General features: G+C 38.6%; 1 protein-coding gene across 6 annotated transcripts in view; it reads right to left on the minus strand.

Annotated features, from left to right (window-relative positions):
• Window positions 1–19,877, minus strand: part of USP40 (ubiquitin specific peptidase 40) — a 75,705-nt gene that overhangs the window by 46,681 nt on the left and 9,147 nt on the right. For all 6 annotated transcript variants that reach the window (XM_044241887.1, XM_044241886.1, XM_044241885.1 and 3 more), the window contains 5 exons: window positions 19,104–19,250; window positions 16,740–16,883; window positions 14,391–14,519; window positions 8,412–8,510; window positions 6,649–6,756 (listed from right to left, as the gene is read on the minus strand). In XM_044241887.1, the coding sequence (XP_044097822.1) occupies window positions 6,649–6,756; window positions 8,412–8,510; window positions 14,391–14,519; window positions 16,740–16,883; window positions 19,104–19,250 (627 nt within the window). The remainder of the gene's footprint in view (window positions 1–6,648; window positions 6,757–8,411; window positions 8,511–14,390; window positions 14,520–16,739; window positions 16,884–19,103; window positions 19,251–19,877) is intronic.

Genomic DNA, 19,877 nt, shown 5'->3' on the forward strand with positions numbered 1-19,877 from the left:
TGGCCCAAGACACAAGAAGCCCCATAGAAAGCAACAGCTGGTAGACTCACGATTGGAACAGAGATTTTAGCAGAGATTTCTGGGTGGATGTGCAAAGATTTTAGCAGAGATTTCTGGATAGACAGAACATGGAATTGAAGTTCTGACAAGATAGAGACATATGACAAATACCTGAGGCTTTCTGTTGAAATCCTAGAAGGGCCGCGCCTTAGGCCAAGAGCTGGTACGCTTGTAAAGCGCCAGATAAAAGGCAATCTTGAGGTAGGTACATACATAACTTTAAAAAAATAACCACTTAAAAGTGTGAAGATAGTTCTCAGCTCAGGGGCAGCAGGTCATATTTGCCCTCAGGCCACCGTTTGCTAAACTCTGCCTTCAAAGGAAGAACCATGCATTTCCCACGGGACTAAGAGCTAAACTGCAGTAGATTCACCCTACAAAGCCCAAAATGAAGCTTCCATTGGATCAAGGATTCAATAACCTGTTAGAGCATGATGCAAAACTCTTTAAAGAACAACCATTAAAAAAAAAAAAAAATAGAACCAGCATATAATCCACTGTGTCCGGTAGGCAATATAAGATTAAATGACACACAAACAGGACAGTGTGATTCAATATTCAACAGAGGATACAGTCAATTCATAAGGGAAATAAAGTTAACAGAAAGAGCCCCAGAAATAATCCAGATATTATGACAGTGAACAGCTATTAAAATATTTAATTTATATGACTTAATAAAGCTAATAGTATCTTCAAAAATTAATCTATAGGAAAGGATGAACAGACTGGGTTCAGATAGGGAATTTCAGTGGAGAAATGGGATACTCTCAATTAGAGCTAAGTGGAAATTCCAAAGCTGGCAACCACAATATCTAAATGAAAGGTTCACTAGCTGGGCTTAATGGAAGACTGGATAGAGCCAAAGAAAGAACCAAGAACCAATGAACTTGAAGATGGTGCAATGTAAATCAACCAAGCTGAAGGAAGGTAAAAATTAGAAAAAGAAAAAAATCTCAGTTACTTAAGATCTGTGAGGAAATCCTGAATGGTCTAACCTACATGTAACTGTAGTCCTGGAAGGAGAAGAAATAAGGGGCAGAAAACCAATTTGGAAATATAATGGTCAAAACTGAAGAAAGACGTCAAGCTACAGACAAAATACTTAGCAAATATAAAGCAAATAAACATAAAGAGTACCACACTGAGACACAATATTGTTAAGCTTCTAAAAAACAAAGAAAAAAGAAAAAGAATTTTAAAAGCAGGCAGAGAAAAAGATACAACTTGTTCAAGTGACACTAGCCTTCTGAGCCAAAATAATGGAAGCAAAAACATAATGGAATGACATCTTTAAGGTGCTGAAAGGAAAAAAATGGAAACTATTACACTAGAATTTAATATCCAGCAAAAACAACCTTTAAAAAACTGAAGGCAAAACAAAGATTTCAATCAAAATCAAAATGATATTAGATGCCCAGCTGAATGTGCAAAAAGCAGCAACAAATACCAGAATGGATAAATATAAAACACTATTTTTCACTAGTTTCTTTAAAAGTTGCCTAAGTGTTTGAAGCAAAAAATAGTGTTAATAAAAATAAGTAACACAGAGTAGAATTTACATGTAATGGTACAATAAAAGGCAACAGCAGACAGGATGGGGGTAGGGAAACGTAGTTATATGACTGTAAGCATCTTACACTGTTCAGGAAATGGTATACTATTAATTTGTAGTTGGTAATATTGATTTATGTACAGTATAATCCCTAGAATAAAAATATTAAAGAAATAAAGCAATATATTAGCCAACAGAGGAGATAAAGTAGAAAGACTGAAAACCACTTGAGTAACCTAAAGGGTGAGGAAGAATGAAAGCAAAAACAGAGGGGGCAAATAAAAAACAAATACCTCAATGCTAAGTTTAACTCAACCATATTCATTACTGCTTTAAAACCAAATGAACTGAACATTCTCATTAAAAGAAACTATCAAACTGTCATCTGATAGAAAACAGATGAACAAATAGAGAAAGGTAGAGAAGATCAACAAATACAAAGCTGCTTTTTTGAAGTTTAATAGATAACCCCCTAGGCAAGACTGATGGAAAAGAAAGCTAAAACGCAGAAATGATCAATAGCAGAAATGAAACAGAGAATATAACATCTGCCCCAATGGACCTTACAAGGATAATACAGTGGTATTTCAAACAAATTTATGCTATTTTTTAAAAAAAGATGTTATTTATTTAGAGAGAGACAGAGAGAGAGAAGGAGAGAGTATGAGCCAGGGGAGGGGCAGAGAAACAGACTCCCAGCTGAGCAGGGAGACTGACGCAGGGCTCGATCCCAGGACCCTGGGATCATGACTGGAGCTGAAAGTAGACACTTAACCAACTGAGCCACCCAGGCGCCCTAACAAATTTTACTTTATTTTTTTTTTTAAAGATTTTATTTGTTTATTTGACAGACAGAGATCACAAGTAGGCAGAGAGGCAGGCAGAGAGAGAGAGAGAGAGAGAGAGAGAGAAGGAAGCAGGCTCCCTGCTGAGCAGAGAGCCTGATGTGAGGCTCAATCCCCAGGACCCTGGGATCATGACCCGAGCCGAAGGCAGAGGCTTTAACCCACTGAGCCATCCAGGCGCCCCAAATTTTACTTTAAATAAAAGAACAAATTCCTTAAAAATCACAACCATGCAAAATAAATAGGAACTAACTTCATACTGTTTGCAAGAAACACACTTGTATAAAATGGCTTGCAGGGTTACATTAATACCAGACGAGGTAAATTTTAAGGCAAGGAATACTCGCAGAGATAAAGGAAGGGCAATGTACATCAGGAGGCCATAAAAATCTAAAATGTGTGTGTATCTAATAATATAACTTCATGGTACATGAAGTGAATCTTTCCAAAGTAAAAGGGGGAGGGGACAAATCCACAATTAAGGTTAGAGATTTAAACCCCTCAGTAACTGATAAAACCCAAAGACAGAAAAATTGGTAAGGACAGAAAAGAAATGCTATTAACCAATTTGACATAATTAACATTTATAAAACAATATACCCAATAAGTGCAGAAAATAACTTTTCTGGTGAATACAGAACTTTTAGCAACACAGAGCATATTCTGAAGTGTAAACCAAGTCTCAATAAATTCAAAAGAACTAAAATCATGGAGAGTATGTTCTCGGGGTACAATGGAATTAACTAGGAATCAACTTATAGACAAAACAAAAAGATAGAAAGAAATCCCAAATATGTGGAAATTAAGCAACACAGTTCCCCCAAAAATCATGAGGGAAATTACAAAATATTTTGAATGGAATGATAATGAAAACAGGTCAGATTTGTGTACAGTTAAATTAGCCCTTAAAAAGAAACTTATAGCTTTAAAAGCTTGTATTAAAAGGAAGGTTTAAAAACAACTGAGATACCATGCTGGGAAAAAGTTGATCTAATGAGATCCCAGAAGAAAAAGGAAGGAAATAATTAAAAATAAGAGCAGAAATCAATGAGATAGAAAACAGATGAGCAGTAGGGAAAATCAACAGAGGCAAAAATTTGTTTTTTAAGAAGTTTAATAAACTTGATAAACCCCAAGCAAGACTGATGAAAAAAAAAAAGTGAGAAAATACAAATTACTAATATTACAAATGAAAAAGAAGAAATAACTTCAGATACTACAGACACTACAGAGAATATGGGATACTGTGAATAACTTTATGCCAATAAATCTGATATTATAGATAATTATAGATATAGATTTGTCAGAGAACAAATTCCTTAAAAAACACAATTTTCCAAAATATTGCAAGAACAGAAATTCTAAATAACACTACAAGCAAAGAAATTTAAACTATACTTACAAAATCTTACTGCAAAAAAAAAAAAAAAAAAAATTCAGGTCTCAATGCAATAGGAAGCCCACAAATAAATCCACAATTACATGGTCAACTAATCTTTGAAAAAGGAGGCAAGAATATCCAATGGGAGAAAGTCTCTAAAACAAGTAAGTTCTGGGAAAACTGTGCAATGACATGCAAAAGAATGAAACTGGACCGCTTTCTTAGACCATACACAAAAATAAGCTCAAAATGGATTAAGGACCTGATTTTGAGACCTGAAATCATAAAAATCCTAGTAGACAGCACAAGCACAGTAATTTCTCTGACATCAATCATAGCAACATCCTTTTAGATAGTCTCCTGAGGGAAGGGAAACAACCAAAAATAAACTACTGGGACTACCTCGAAATAAAATGCCAACAAAACTAAAAGGCAACCTACTGAATGGGAGAAGATATTTGCAAATGACATATCTGATCAAGGTTTAGTATCCAAAATATACAAAAAACTATACAATGCAACACCAAAAAAATCAAATATTCCAAATATTCCAATCATAAAATGGACAGAAGACATGAATAGACATTTCCCCAAAGAAGACATGCAGATGGCCAACAGACACATGAAAAGATGCTCACCATCACTCATCACCAGGGAAATGCAATCAAAAGTACAATGAGACATCACCTCACCCCTGTCAGAAGTGTCAGAGGGAGAAGCAGATTCCTTGCTGAGCAGGGAGCATGATGTGGAACTCGATCCCGGGATCCATTGATCCAGGATCGTGACCTGAGCGGAAGGCAGTCGCTTAACCAACTGAGCCATCCCAGGTGTCAGAATGGCTAAAATCAAAAAAAGAATCAATAGGTGCTGGCAAGAACGTGGAGGAAAAGGCACCCTGATGCACTGCTGATGGGAATGCACACTGGTACAGCCACTGTGGAAACGATATGGAGGGTCCTCAAAAAGTTAAAAACAGAACTACCCTATGATCCAGTAATCGCACTGCATTATTTACCTAAAGAACACAAAAACACTTATTAGCAGGGATACATGCACCCCTACGTTTACTGCAGCATTATTTACAATGGCCAAGGTATGGAAGCAGCCCACGAGTCCATCGACATGATGGATAAAGCTGTGGTATTTATATACAATGGATATTATTCAGCCAATTAAAAAGAAAAGCAAAAACGAAATCTTATCATTTGCAACAATATGGATGGAGTGGCTGTGTATTATGGTAAGAGAGATAAGCCACCAGAGAAGGACAAATACCATGATTTCACTCGTATGTGGAACTTAAGAAACTAAACAAACAAACAAAGGGAAAAAAAGAGAGACAAACCAAGAAACAGACTCTTAAGCAGAGAGAACAAACTAATGGTTACTAGAGGGGAGGTGGGTAGGGGTATGGGGGAAATGGGTGAAGGGGATTAGGACACTTACCATGATGAACGCTATGGAACATATGGTACTGCTGAGTCCCTATACTGTACAACTGTAACTAGTAACACTATATTAACTACACTGGCATCAAAATAAAAAAATTTTCAGGTCTCAACAGCTTCATCAAACATTTAAGAAAAAAAAAATCAGTCTTAGAAAATTCTTTCCAAGAATATAAAGGAATGTTTCCTGACATGTGAGTCCTATATAACCCGAACACTAAAATCTGACAGACACTACAAAAAAAGAAAACCAAAGACTAAGATCTCTCATAAATGGTGAAGCAAAAATCCTATATGAATGAGCCAAATGAATGCAGCAATACACGAAAAGCTCATGACCAAGTGGGATTTATCTCAGAAATATAAGTTTGCTCAACATTAAAAAGGTCAATGGAATTCACATTAACAGAACACATGGTATATAAAAAAAGTCAGCATCTGATAAAATCCAACCTCTATTCAAGATGAAACTATTAGTCAATGATTGAAAAAAAGTGAACTCCCTCAAACTTATAAAGGGTATTTGCATTTTTAAAGAACCTGCACAGCCAATATCACACTTAAGAGTAAAACACCGAGACAGTGACCCAATCATTTTATTTATTTACTTGAGAGAGAAAAAGAGAGAGAGCATGAGAGGAGAGAGGGTCAGAGGGAGAAGCAGACTCCCTGCTGAGCAGTGAGCATGATGTAGGACTCGATCCCGGGATCCATTGATCCAGAATCATGACCTGAGCTGAAGGCAGTCGCTTAACCAACTGAGCCATCCCAGGTGCCAGACCCAAACATTTTAAATAAAAACGTTAAAACCTATGCTATGGATTCAGAGTCATTAAGCCAACATACACTTCTGCAGTGTGGTCTAATTAAAAGATGCACTTAAACACTTCCTGAAGTATGTAAGCCCCTTGCTTCTATAAGGAATAGCTCCAAAATGTTTACTAAGTGTTGCTGTGTGTTTTTTCAGTCGAGTGGTTTCACTTGTGTTCAGTTTTTGCATCTAATCTCACAGCCTAAAAAAACTGATCACCAAGATTAACAGGATTATGTGTAAAAGAAAGATCAAGGGAAAACTGTGGGAACACCCTAAGACATTTCTGTAAATAAATGATGAGCTTCAGGGTATGAACTTCATGACATTTCTTGCTGTTGTATTAAAAGGCTTTCCCCTCTTCTTTTTCTGCTTACTTCTTGATTCTATAATAAATTATTCAATAACTTAACATTTAATAAAGAACTCAACTGAACTTTAACCATGAAATAAAAATACTGATTTCATCTTCACCTAAAGTTTCGTTGCAAAGGGATCATAATATAATTTCCTGGTATGGAACCTCCCATATGGATGTCATCTATTACCTTTCGCAGTGGTCCATACTGTCTTCTGTACTTCTTGTTCCAAGACATTCCTGTCTTTTTCAAGAGTTTCTGGCCCAGCTGATCAACAGGAATTACATTATTCTCCTCCTTTTGAAAGAAACAATCATTTAAGAAAATGTGATGAGATGTAACTGTAACATTTATGAGTTCAAAGGCACCAACAGAATTCTATCTAATTACATGTGCCTAAGACAGCGAACATGTATGTAAGTGGATTAACCATAACTGTTGCAAAATAAACATTTTTTAAAGAAGTAGATTAAGCCTCGGTTTAGAAAACTTGAATTGTGCTTTCCTACACCAAAGTTTACACATTTACTTATTTTTAAAGATTTACTTATTTATTTTAGAGAGAGAGAGAGTGCACATGCACACACAGGAGTGGGAGGAGGGGCAGAGGGAGAGAAAGAATCCTAAGCAGACTCCCTGCTGAGGGAAGAACCTGATGTAGGGATTGATCTCACAACCCTAAGATCATGGCCTGACCTGAACACTCAACTGAGTCACCCAGGCACCTCAAGTTTAAAAACTTAAAGAACATCCAAAGAGTATTCTAAGATTGAGTACATTCCTGCTATTTTGTGGGAATTTTATAAGAAATATTTAAGTGCAAAAAAGGATTATCAAGATCTCTTCTGAATGTTCCCCACCCCCCAAAAAAAGTTCTAAAAGCTAGTAAGAAGTGACTGTTTTGGGCTGAAATGTGTCCAACCCCCCACCACCCTGGCCAATTCATATGCTGACTCCTTAACCTTCAAGATTTCAACTCTGACTTTATTTGGATAGGGTCTTTAAAGAAAAATAAGGTCATTAAGGTGGGTCCTAGGCCAAACTGCCTGATGTCCTTATATGAAGAAGAAATATGGACTCACAGAGGTTTGCAGGGTGCCCAGGCACAGAGGAAAGACCATGTGGACCCACAACAAGGAGGTGGCCATGCGCCAGCCATGGAAGCCTTAGGAGAGAACAAACCTCTGGCCCCCTGATCTTGGACTCCTGGCATCCATGACTGGGAGAAGATAAATTACTATTGTTTAAGCCCTCCAGTCTGGGGTCCTTTGTTATGGCAGCCCCAGCAGACTGATACAGTGGTCGCAGAGCAAGGTGGTTAAAGGATGCAGCGTAGGTCCATGGTAAAGAGTTAAGAAAAAGTCTTTGTAAGAATGGATAAACACATGCAAGGAACTTACCACTTTTACAACACAGCGCTAAGCAAACATTAGAAAGCCATATAGTGGAGGTATTACTGGTATATCAATATTAGGAATGAAAAGGGGGACATAATCTCAGGAACTACAGAGAGTAGAAGGCTAACACAGGAAGATGGCAAATTCCAAAACAATACATACGGTAAATCCCAATTCTATTTAAAAGAACAGTAATACCCAAAATCCTATAACCCAATACCAATATATGTATATAAACAGAGAGAAGACAGAACGTAAAGAATACACATCAAAGTGTTAGAATTACTGGGTACTTGGTTTAATTATACTTAAATGTGTATATATTTTATACTTTTCACATATTTCCTAGGTTTATTCCCTCAAATTTTCTGCCACAAATATGAATTCTTTTATAACCAGAAAGTCTCTAAAAAATAAACTATAACAACAGATTCAGAGGAAGCCCCAAAGAATAAGACTCTGACTAGTACTAGTACCAGCAGCAGTTCTAGCATGGGCACGGATGTGTGTATATCTGAAATACACACACACACACGCAACTTAAACTCTCTCTACCTGTAATAAGATTGCTTTCAGAATTATCAGTGGATCATCATCAATCTCTTCTTCATTCTGGAGATCTTGTAAATTCAAAACTGGTTTGCTCTCTTCCTCCTAGAAAGGAAAGCAATAAAAATTTGTTGCTTAAGAGGTAATTAACAAAATAGAAATGTTTGTGCTGTGAAGTTTCAAGATGGAAAAATGATGATAAAAATATTGGAATAACTTAGGTAGACCTTGGAATCCAGCAGACCGGGCTTTGATTTCCAGCTCTGGTTGGCTAAACCTGGCCACGTTATTTAACCTCTCTGGTATTATCTGTGAGCGGGACTGCAGATAAACTCCCAGCACAACACACACGTGGCAGGTCCCACAGGTTCCCGGGAGACACCACTTCAGCTGCACCTTACAAATCCTGACATGTGTGTCACTGGCGAGTGCAGCCTAGCACTCGCTTCTATTTCCTGATCGTCCAAACTTTGCACCTCACTCTATGAAGTTATTCGAGAACATGTCCAAACAAGGTATTTTTTTCCACTGATTTTCTAATACATGCCATCTTGCCAAAGTATTCTCATTTGACTTAAAACCATAAATACGAAGAGACCTAATGACACGAGACAAAAATAATAAAGAAACAGCAAAATAAAATGGTAGACTAAATATAACCATCCTACTGAATGATTACTAAAAATGCTGCATAAGCAAACACAACAAAACAAAGGCATCTTTTTAAAACACACACTGAATAAGCAAGAGTATCAGGGAAATCCTCAGAGAACAAGTGAAATGGGACCTGGGAGGAAATCCAGAGTTGAGGCCTCCAGCTGTCCCAGCTCTTACAGGATGAGGTCTGGGAGACAAAACCTAAGGACCCTCCAAAGTACGGAGCCGAATGACTGGTGTTCCAAACAACCAGTTCTCAGATCCTCTGACACCATCTAGGGGTCACAATTCAGGTCAGTTCTGATACTAACTTCAGGTAGTCCTGCAAGACTGCCCCCACTTCAGACAACAGCCACAAGTGGGGTCCCAGGCCACCTGCACTTCTGCTGGGCTGATTACAAATTCTAGGGTTCCTACAATCCCCACTTCAGGTTTGATAATTTCCTGGAACAGCTCACAGACCCAGGACCTTATACACAGGACTCTAGTTTAGTAAAAAGGATACAAATGAAAGGCCAGATGGCGAAGCACATAGGGCTGGAAGGGTCCTGAGGGTCTCGGTTCCTCTACAGGGTAGGGGAGGTCACCCCCCTGTGGATATGTTCACCAGTCCAGAAGCTCCCTTACTGTCCTGGCTTCAGAGTTGTTGCCGTGGGTTTTAAAAAAGGTTTTGTTTGTTTATTTGACAGAGAGGGAACTCAAACAGAGAGAGCAGGAGAGGCAGAGGGAGAAGCAGATTCCCTCACTAAGCAGAGAGCCTGACATGGGGCTCAATCCTAGGACCCTGAGCTGAAGGCAGATGCTTAACTGACTGAGCCACCGAGGCACCCCTTGCTTTAGAGTTTTAATCAAAGTTTCAACATGCAGGCATGACTGATTGACAGAACTCAATCATCAGCCCATCTTCCCTCCACAGATCAGGAGCTGGGGCTAAAAACACAAACACTCTATTCATGAGGTTGTTTCCTCTGGTGACAAGCCTTCAGTCTGAAGATGTCTAGGCCCTACCAAGAGTCATCCCATTAGCATGAACTCAGGTGTGGTTGAAAGGGGTTCATTATGAACAACAAAACACATGCCTATCGCTCATGCAATTTCAAGGACCTCTATTCCAGGAACCTGGGACAAAGACCAAATATATGCTTTTCCTTCCTCCCTCCCTCCCTTTCTTTTCCTCCTCTCTCTTTCTTTCTTTTAAAGATTTATTTATTTGAGACAGAGAGAGAGAGTGAGAGTACACATGAGCAGGTGGAGAGGGGCAGAGGGAGATGGGGAGAGACAATCTCAAGTAGATTCCCCGCTGAGCACAGAGCCTGACTCTCAATCTCATAACCCATGACATCATGACCTGAGCTGAAATCACGAGTCAGACACTTAACTGACTTAGTAACCCCAAGCACCCCAAGCATATAATTTTTAATTATATTACAAAGATAAACTTCAGCAGACAGCTAGAAAAAAAGAGCTACCTAACTTTCTCAGTACAAACACGACCTAGAAAAAATTCACCCCACAATAAAGGACAACAAGGAACTGGCTTGGTTTGACCTTGATACTAGAGATGAAGGTAGAAAAACATCTGTAACGATTTGTACTCACAAGTAGGTCCCCACAGGGGTTTGTGGTCCAAATTCACACTAGCTGTATGGCTCTAAAACCACTAAGTCAGGATGTGATTTTAAAGTTAAGGGTTGGAGTGACCCCAGGCATGTGGGAGAGACAAACACCTTTTCAGAGGAAGGCGCTTTCAACTCAGTCCTCAAATTACTCCAGTAAATCACATTCTTAAAAACCAACCATCCCAGGCTACAGTCTAAAATAGTAAAATCCCAAGGAAGTAGACTTAGCAGATATCTAAATCAGACTGCAATTAGCAGACCCAATGAAATAGAATGTTTAATAAGTTTAAAGATGTCATTAAGGAAAAAAAGATGTAAAAATGGCAGAAGGGGAGAGGCAGGCCAGCACTGCCCCCTATTTGACACACTACTGCAGGTGACAAACAGGCAAGGCCCAGTCCTCCTCCGCTTTGCCGGTGTCCAACCCTGGCCTTGTTGGGACTGTAGGACTAGTTCAGGGCTGCCTACTTGGAGCTGTTGTGAAGCTTTCTCTGACCCACTCCCTCAAAAGTGCAAGATAATGTCAGTCAACCATCGATGAAGCAAAAGGTCTCTAAAGAAGCAGAAAGCAAAGATCGGGCTCCTTTTCGCAGCCAGATCTTGAGTCACATCTTGAATAGGAAATGGTGTCCATACTAGAAGAAAGGGAGCATCTTCTAGACAGTACTAAGGGAGACAGAAATGTCTCATTAAAAAAAAAAAATTTTTTTTTTAAAGTAAACTCTACACCCAACATGGGGCTCAAACTTATGACCCCGAGAGGAGTCGTATGTTCTACTGCTTGAGCCAGCCAGGCACCCCTGAAATGTTGCCTTAAAACCAGGGAAAATTACGTCCGATGGGTCATGAAAGTTATTTCTTTGCAGACGGTACCTACTAAAGAACTCCATGAATGCAGGGAACAGCTCCTTGAAAGGAAAGAAGAAACTGCCAAACTGTAAGCAGAAAGAACAATACCAGGCTGTGATTAGAATATATGGAATTCTACATCTCTGGGCACAAGCAATCTCCTAGGATAATGGTAATAGAAAGACAAGCAGGGCCTAGCAGGTATGTATACGTACTCAAGTTGAAATTCTTTTTTTTTTTTTTTTTTTGAAGATTTTATTTACTTATCTGACAGACAGAGATCACAAGTAGGCAGAGAGGCAGGCAGAAAGAAAAGGGGGGAAGCAGACTCACTGCTGAGCAGAGAGCTCGATGTGGGGCTCGATTGCAGGACTCTGAGATCATGACCTGAGCCGAAGGTAGAGGCTTAACCCGTGAGCCACCCAGGTACCCCTGAAGTTGAAATTCTTAAAGCACTACTCATTATTTGAGCACCATAGAGCTCTGGATGAAAAAGCAGTGATCCTGGAAGAACGGAATAAGGAAAACAACTGGACAAATGGGATGCTTCACGGGAGGCATGAAGAAGGAAATATACTAAGCGCAAACGGAAAGCAATCTTCTGATTGCTCTAATGTAACAAAGCTTCAGGAACAGAGGAGCAGCGCGGAGAGCAAAACCAAATGACAGAGAACCTGTCTGCCCTCTCAAGTCACACTGCAGACCCCGAAGGGCAGCCTGACGATGCCAGAAAAGAGCAGAGTGATTCTGAGGAAGTGAACAAGTGCAGATCCATCCACGGAAGCACAACCCAGAACGGAGACATGAAGAGAGAATCACCGCTTGAGACATGAGACCTCACCTCTGTACAAGGCTACCTCTGTGCGTGACCTCCACCACAGACTTGAAAGTGAAACTGCAAATGAATATTTAAGCGTCAAAGACTGACACTAAATCTCAGCACCTCTAAAAGTGCTGCAACGCAGTGAAGGCAGGCGGCATGATGGGAATCTGCTCGAACTAAGCACAGGGACCTCGAGAGCTGAATTAGACCAGACGAGGGAGGAAACCTTCCCTTTGTCTGACTGGGAATGTGTCCCAGAAACCAGCGTCTTGGCAAACCGTGGCACAAGCATTTGGGAGAGATGCTTGTATGATGTTCTCGGCCAAACAAAATGGAAGGTTAAACGACTGGAAAGGGCGAAACAAAGCAGCATTTCTCCAAAGTTGTCTGAAACTAAGACGGTTTAGCAAGATGGCTGGCTTATAAAGTCAACAAACCAACGGTAACTGCATTTCAAACACTACTACACACAGTCTAGAAAATACAAAGTTGAGACACGGCCCCACAGAACACCTTCCTGGTAAATATCAAGCAAAAAGCTTGACTTTTAAACATCCAAAAACTTTTTAATATCTAAGTACAATAGATGGAGCATGAGAAATGTTCTGAAAAGGATGTTCTGAAAAGCCAACAATGCCATCAAAGAGAATGTGCACTCAGAACAATGTTGTCACCCCGAGAAGCTGTATTATTATATGTGGTACAACTCCTGGTTAACACCACCACCTGTCTGATAATCGGGAAGATGTCATAAGCATTCTATATCCTACCATGATGGTCTGTAACTTATGGACATTTCAGTGTGTTTTAGGTACTTGTTAGAAAACTGGTTGTGAGTTCAGGCTTGGTGTGTAACACACTTTGATTCTTCCCATTGCAAATAATCGGAACTAGACTTCCAGGAGGCACTTTCCCTCAGGACATCTGCAAATTCTTAAGAAAATTATAAAACTTTTTAATTAAGAAGCTCTAAAATATGAAAAGATATATCTGACTTATACATGAAGGTTCAAAACTCTACTACTGCTGAGAATGGGTGTTGTGTATGTGTGGCTACTGACAAGATGATCCTAGAAACGGTCATAGAGGAATAAAAGGCCAAGACACTACTGAAGAATGACACGACACAGGGACACCTGCCCTACCAGATACCACAACTCATTACAATGCTACCGAAATTAACAGTGTTACTATTGGCCTAGGATTAGAAAAAAGAACAATGGAACAGAACAGAGGGGCCCCAAAGGACTCATACATAAACAAACAATTGATATAACACAACTGGCACTGTCGATTGGTGGGGAAAGAATGCATTATTCAATAAATGGTAATGGGCAACTGGGTTAAAAAAAAAAAAAAAAATCACACACCATTCATAGGAAACCATTCCAGAAGGACTAAGAAGTTTTAAATGTAAAAGGCAAAACTATAAAACTTTTGGAAGACATTATAGGAGGAAAATCTTTATCATCTTTGGCTGGTGTCATGAGAGGCAGAGAAGCCGGGAACAGCTATTTTGATTATAGGAGACCCAAGAGATACACTGACTAAATATAATGCAGGACTCTGAATTTGAATTGGGGAAGAAAATGCTGTAAAGGGTCTAGATGAGACAGCTGATGGAATCTGAATGTGAACTCCTCATTAGAGAGCACTATCGCTTCAATGCGCAAGCTTCTGATTTTGATCCTTATGTAAGGGAACACCCTTGTTCTCAGGAGACAAACACAGAGTATTTAGGGGTAAAGGCATCTAATTTCAGATGGGTCAGCACTCATAATGCTAACTGTGTGTGTGTGCACAAATCTGGCAAATTGTTAACAACTGAAGGACGCAGGTGAAGAGGATCTACAGGTGTTTCTATGATGCTGGTTATTTTTCTTTAAGTATGTATGAAACCTTTTATAAATAAAAATTTAAAACTTCTAACTATATTAACTTCTCATGCCTAGAAACATTTCCAAGGGCAAATATATGTAAGTGGCAAAAGATGATCCTCACCAAAACAGTAAGACTAGAACTAATTTCTATGCTTACTTGAAATTGCCAGTTTCCCAGATGATCGACATCTTTAATATAGACGTGGTAATGTCCTCCATAGCAACCACCTTTATGTATAATAACTGAGAAGAGGTCATAGACATACTCCAAATCATCCGAGTCACTCTACGAGAAACACAGCATAAACAATGTTAGTTTGCATAAAATGGGAAGACACATGACCAAAGAGAAGATTTTCTTTCTATTAAAATAAGAAACCTGTTTATTATTGTTATTTAGGGGTAAATTATGTAAATTTGAGTAATTGGCTTTAAATTTAAATATTTGAGACTGAAAACTGCCATTCATCTAATACCACATAACAACCAAGCAAATTCTGCCTCTTACATAGGAAAACGCACAAAATGTTACTTTTATGAACTTTGGCTAAGATCATGTACTCTAAAGTGCTAATAAAACATGCTCCCCAATGTATCTGCAATAGTTTTAGCAAGAGAAAACCATCTTTGTGTTATACCTACTATGCTGCTTTAGAAATGTGTTCTTTAGCTGTTGAAATTTGTCCTGTTTTCCAACTAGAGGGTCATGGGTCTGAGCCAGAGCCATATCCACTATCACCCTTCTGACCCTCAGTGCTCTGCCTCACAGGAATTAAGCAGTTATGAATACTCTCTGTTTGTTTAGAGACAGTTTAGTGGGATGAACAGGTTCTTTCTTCTATGATCAATCTTTTCCATAATTAATGTGCTCTGTAATTTTGACTGACCCAACTGATGAAGGCTTATATAGGCGTTAAAAAAAAAAACAAAAAAACCTCCTTTAGGTTAAGAGATACTTTGCTTGTGAATACACCACTTGAAGGGTGCCAATTATTAAGAAACTTATTTCCCTGAAACACTCTACTTCTAAAGTAAGTAGTATTTTTTAAATGTCTGGTTCAGGCAAAAGATGAGAGATATAAACACAGAGGCAATGTGACAATTTTTTTCGTGAATACCGAAATCAAAAAGTAAAACTACGGTCAATTTCTTAGCTAGTGCTCAATGGTTTATCTATTTCAATTTTGTTATTTCAAAGTATATTAAAAGAATGTGATAAACTACTCTTTTGGGAAGAGCTAAAATTTTTCTGTATGAGATGATATACATGAACTAAATCTAGAGTGGTCATTTCGTAAGATATGTAATCAGACTATTATCCTGCACACCTTAAATGTACATAGTGATGTCTGTCAATTATTTCTCAACAAAACTGGAAAATTATAGAAGAATTAATGCAGTTATCCTGAAAAAAAATTATTGTTGTTGTTGCTGTTTTTAAGTAGGTTTCACACCCAGCAGGGAGCCCAGTGCAAGGCTTGAACTCACAACCCTGAGATCAAGACCTGGGCTGAGATCAAGAGTTGGATGCTTAAACAACTGAGCCACCCAGTCAGGCGCCCCCAAGAACTGTTTTATTCAGGCAATAAATGGGGGGGTATATTGACTTCCTCTGGAAAACTGTTCATTCTGTATGTGCCAGTCAAACAAAACCCAAAAAGCTCAACTACCAGACTTGAAGTAGAGGAAGGCCCATCAGAATTGAAGAATAAAGAAAATACAATTTTTATACAAAAAAAATTAATAGCTACTTAATACATGCTCTTTCTGGTCTTGATAAACAAACAAATGACTTGTAAGAAGAAAAGCAGCAGTCTCATGGCTCTGATCTTGGCACGTACAGCAATTATACAGAAAATACTTTGAAACGGCTTATGAAGTACGTTGTATAATTAACGTTCTCAAAACTTTCCTTCCTGTATTTCAAAGATTATAAATTCTAGTGAAATTCCAATTTCTAGAGGTGTAATTCACTTTCTAGATGTATAATTCATTATTCCATCTCATGTAAACTAAATCCAAATCCAAATAACAAAATACTAATTAATAGTCATTAATTAGTCATGTAGGGTCATTTCTCATTCTGTTCTTAAGTTTTCTTCTCAAAGATTTTTCAAGGAGAGTTTACTAAAAAGAACTGGGGACAAATCCATACTTTGGAAATCAAAAGGACTGTAAGAAACCAGTAGTCCTTGGCTGGGACTGATTTCATCCACACTCTCCCCCAGGAGACACGGGACACTTGGTAAGATCTGGACATTCTGTCACTACTGGGGATGGGGTGAGAGGGTGGGATGCTACCGTCCCAGAGCAGACAGAGGCCAGGGATGCAGCTTAAAATCCTATAATGTGTGGGATACAGCCCACAACAAAGAATTACCCAACTCAAAAATATTAACTGTGCCAGGCTGAAAGATTCTGCAACAAGTCAACCAAAAATCAGGCCAAAAAAAGATTCAGTCTTGAGAGGAGGAAAGAAAGAATTTCACAATAAAACAGTCCAAACCTGTTCACAAAAAGGCTTGAGATTGATCCGGAGAGGGAACGTGTAACAGCTAGTTTCCTTGTATCGTTCACGCTTTACAAAATCAAAATTAAATCTTAATAATGACACAGTAAGAAAGGGAGGCAGCTTACGTAATTTGGCTGACTGTTGAAAGAAAAAAAAATTTACAGTTGTTTTAAAAGCAGAGTTATAGAAAAGAATACATATTGTTTAAGATATAAAAAAGCAACCCATGATGCAGTTTAAAGAGAAATGTGTCCTTCAATCACATTAATTCATCAACCTGGATTTAAGTCAGTACTTGATGTGAATTCATCTCTTTTATGGGACTAAAGGTGATGTGACTCATTTATGTTAACAACTAAAAGTTTACAACCCAAGTTCATGTTTTTAGTGTTGATATCCTATAATCAAAGCTATCTGATGAGCATGTTGTAACTGGTGTTCCCCCTTCTAACACTGCTCCTTCCCTGTGTGAGTCCTGGCCTCCTTGGTGCCTCCACTTTGTCTGGCACGGACACGGTCCTTTTATTTCTGAAGGACTGGAGCTCCTCACCTGAACCTACAGACCTATTTCAGTGGATCTGAATTGTTGAAATTACATGGTCTGCATACTGGAATTTTTATGGGGAGAAGATTCACAGTTTTCATTAGACTTTCAAAACGCTCTCACTCCCCTAATGTTAAGACCCACTGATTGGGGTTTTACAATGACTGTCCTTAAAAGCAAGTAAAAAGGCATTTTTTAATTTCCTTGCTTTAAAACAAAACACTAGATGAAGCTGCTTTTTATTTAAAAGTCATCAGCTTTCCACAACCCCTTAGTACTAACGATGTGTTGGGTAGAGGGTGGCAAAAAAAATCCTTTCCAACTATAAAATCATCCTTAATTATAACATTGTCCTTACATATAAGTATCTAACATTCCTAAAGATAAATTTAAAACAATTCCACAAATTGGGGATTAAAAAACAGCAATGTAACTCCAACACGTTAAAAAAAATACATTTAAAAAACCCGAGTATCTCATCTATACTATGGCTGAGAAAAGTCTGCTCAGAATAAGAAAACCTACTTTAGGTATCACAACCAAATGGAAATTTAAGATGCACCTTTAAATGTATTGAGATGAAAATATATCCACTCAAACAGAATTAAACCAGTAACATAAAAAGTACATGCCATGAACTGCTTTCGTTGTGCTAATGATTCTTATTTTACTAATGTGCAAATTAAGTTCAACCAAAATTAAGAATGTGTTTAAGTATCCTTCTAATACTTTCCATCTTCTGAATTTCATGTTTATTAGATTGTAGTTTTAACACCAAACGTGAAATACAAAATAGATAAGCAGAAGATAAACATCTCCATTTGCGTGTCACAACAAGGCAAAGCCTGGATGGAGATACACATTAAACAATGGAAAATTACCCTGGTTTCCCAATCCTACTGTGAAAGCTACAGGCATGGAGCTTTTTGTTTGTTTGTTTTTTACTACATTCTCACTTACAACCTCCAGGATCTAAATCAACACTGTATGTTATCTGAATCAGTCCTCATTCTGTTTCACGGAACATTCCGTAACTGTCAGCTCTAGGAATGGTGCTCTGTTACAGATGATTGCAAAGACCCATCTTTTGTGGTAGCTCTATAAGTGGGTGCTCACTAAGCACGGACTGGAGAGCCCATCACATCCTCTGGCAGCAGTGGAATAGGTTCTAACAATTGTCCCCTCTCATCCTTTAGTGAGAAACCCAGTGGTACCCTGTCAAGCCCCTTAACTGGCAAGATGAGTACTTCCCACTGAGGGAGGCAGAAGGGAGTACTAGACTAGCTAGTCTAGACTAGATTAGACTAGCTAGTCTAGTCTAGTTGGGAAGCGTGTGTCTATCCAGTCAAGTAACTCCGTGTACAGAAAACAAAGCTGTCTGTTTTCATAGTAGTAAGCAAAGAAAGCAAAGCTCAATGAGCTCCTTGGCAGCAATAAAAACCTATCACCTTCTTCCTAATGTTACTCTGCAAAAAGCCAGGATACAGGGGGTTTATTTAAAAAAGGTATATTTAAGAAACACTGAGGTAAGAAAAAAAAAAAGAAAAAAGAAACACTGAGGTACACATAAATTTTTTCTTGGGACAAAAAGAAGTTGAGAGAACTGTTGGGTTGAAAGCTTAAAAAAATTCTTGATTGCAAAAAATAAAAATACAGATATATGCAGAATATGAATGTCTTTTCAATCCTTAGTTCCAATGAAGAGGTTCACATGTATCTTCCAGACTTTCTCATACAAGCGGACTTCACTTGGCAAACCTTCATGCTACCAGATACTAAGTGGCCCCCTGGGAGAAGGCAGGTAGCTGTCTTACCTTTGTGGCTTTAACCAGCCTGTCACAAGTCCCACAGTGGTATAAGTTGTCACAGTCAAACACTTCCTCTTCTACAAACATGGTCCAGAGGGCGTCTTCCAAACCTGACACATTTTTGACTGCTACTGTTAGATCTAAGAAGTCTTCCTGAAATACACATGAACATAATATGAAAAAACAATTTTGCAGTGGTTCACGAACACATCACCAACTCCTACATAGACTGGGAATAACATAACTTTTCCCTAAAACACTGTATTGTATGAAGATACAGACCTCCCGATAAGATACGGTGAAATTCACCACATAAAATTACCCTAAATCAAGTTATAATTTGGCTTAAAATACGTCCAGGTTTCCTTAAGTTCGGTGTAGCTATAATAAAACCTATTTTAGCAGGAACTAAAACCACGGAACACACATCTGAACCGAGAAGTGTGCGGTGTTTATCAGTTCTGTCTTAGCCGTGGACAGGGCTAGAGTCCCTAGTGTAAACCCCACTTCCTCCTCCTCTTTTGCTGCAACTGATGTACCAAGAAGTCATAAAAAAAAATTGTTTTGAGCAAGGATAAAAAGTTTTTTTTTTTTTTCAAAGATTTTATTTATTTATTTACAGACAGAGATCACAAGTAGGCAGAGAGGCAGGCAGAGTGAGAGAGGGGGAAGCAGGCTCCCCGCTGAGCAGAGAGCCTGATATGGGGCTCGATCCCAGGACCTTGAGATCATGACCTGAGCCAAGCCGAAGGCAGAGGCTTTAATCCACTGAGCCACCCA

The sequence above is a fragment of the Neovison vison genome, chromosome 3, assembly GCF_020171115.1.
Source record: "Neovison vison isolate M4711 chromosome 3, ASM_NN_V1, whole genome shotgun sequence".
NCBI lineage: Eukaryota > Metazoa > Chordata > Mammalia > Carnivora > Mustelidae > Neogale > Neogale vison.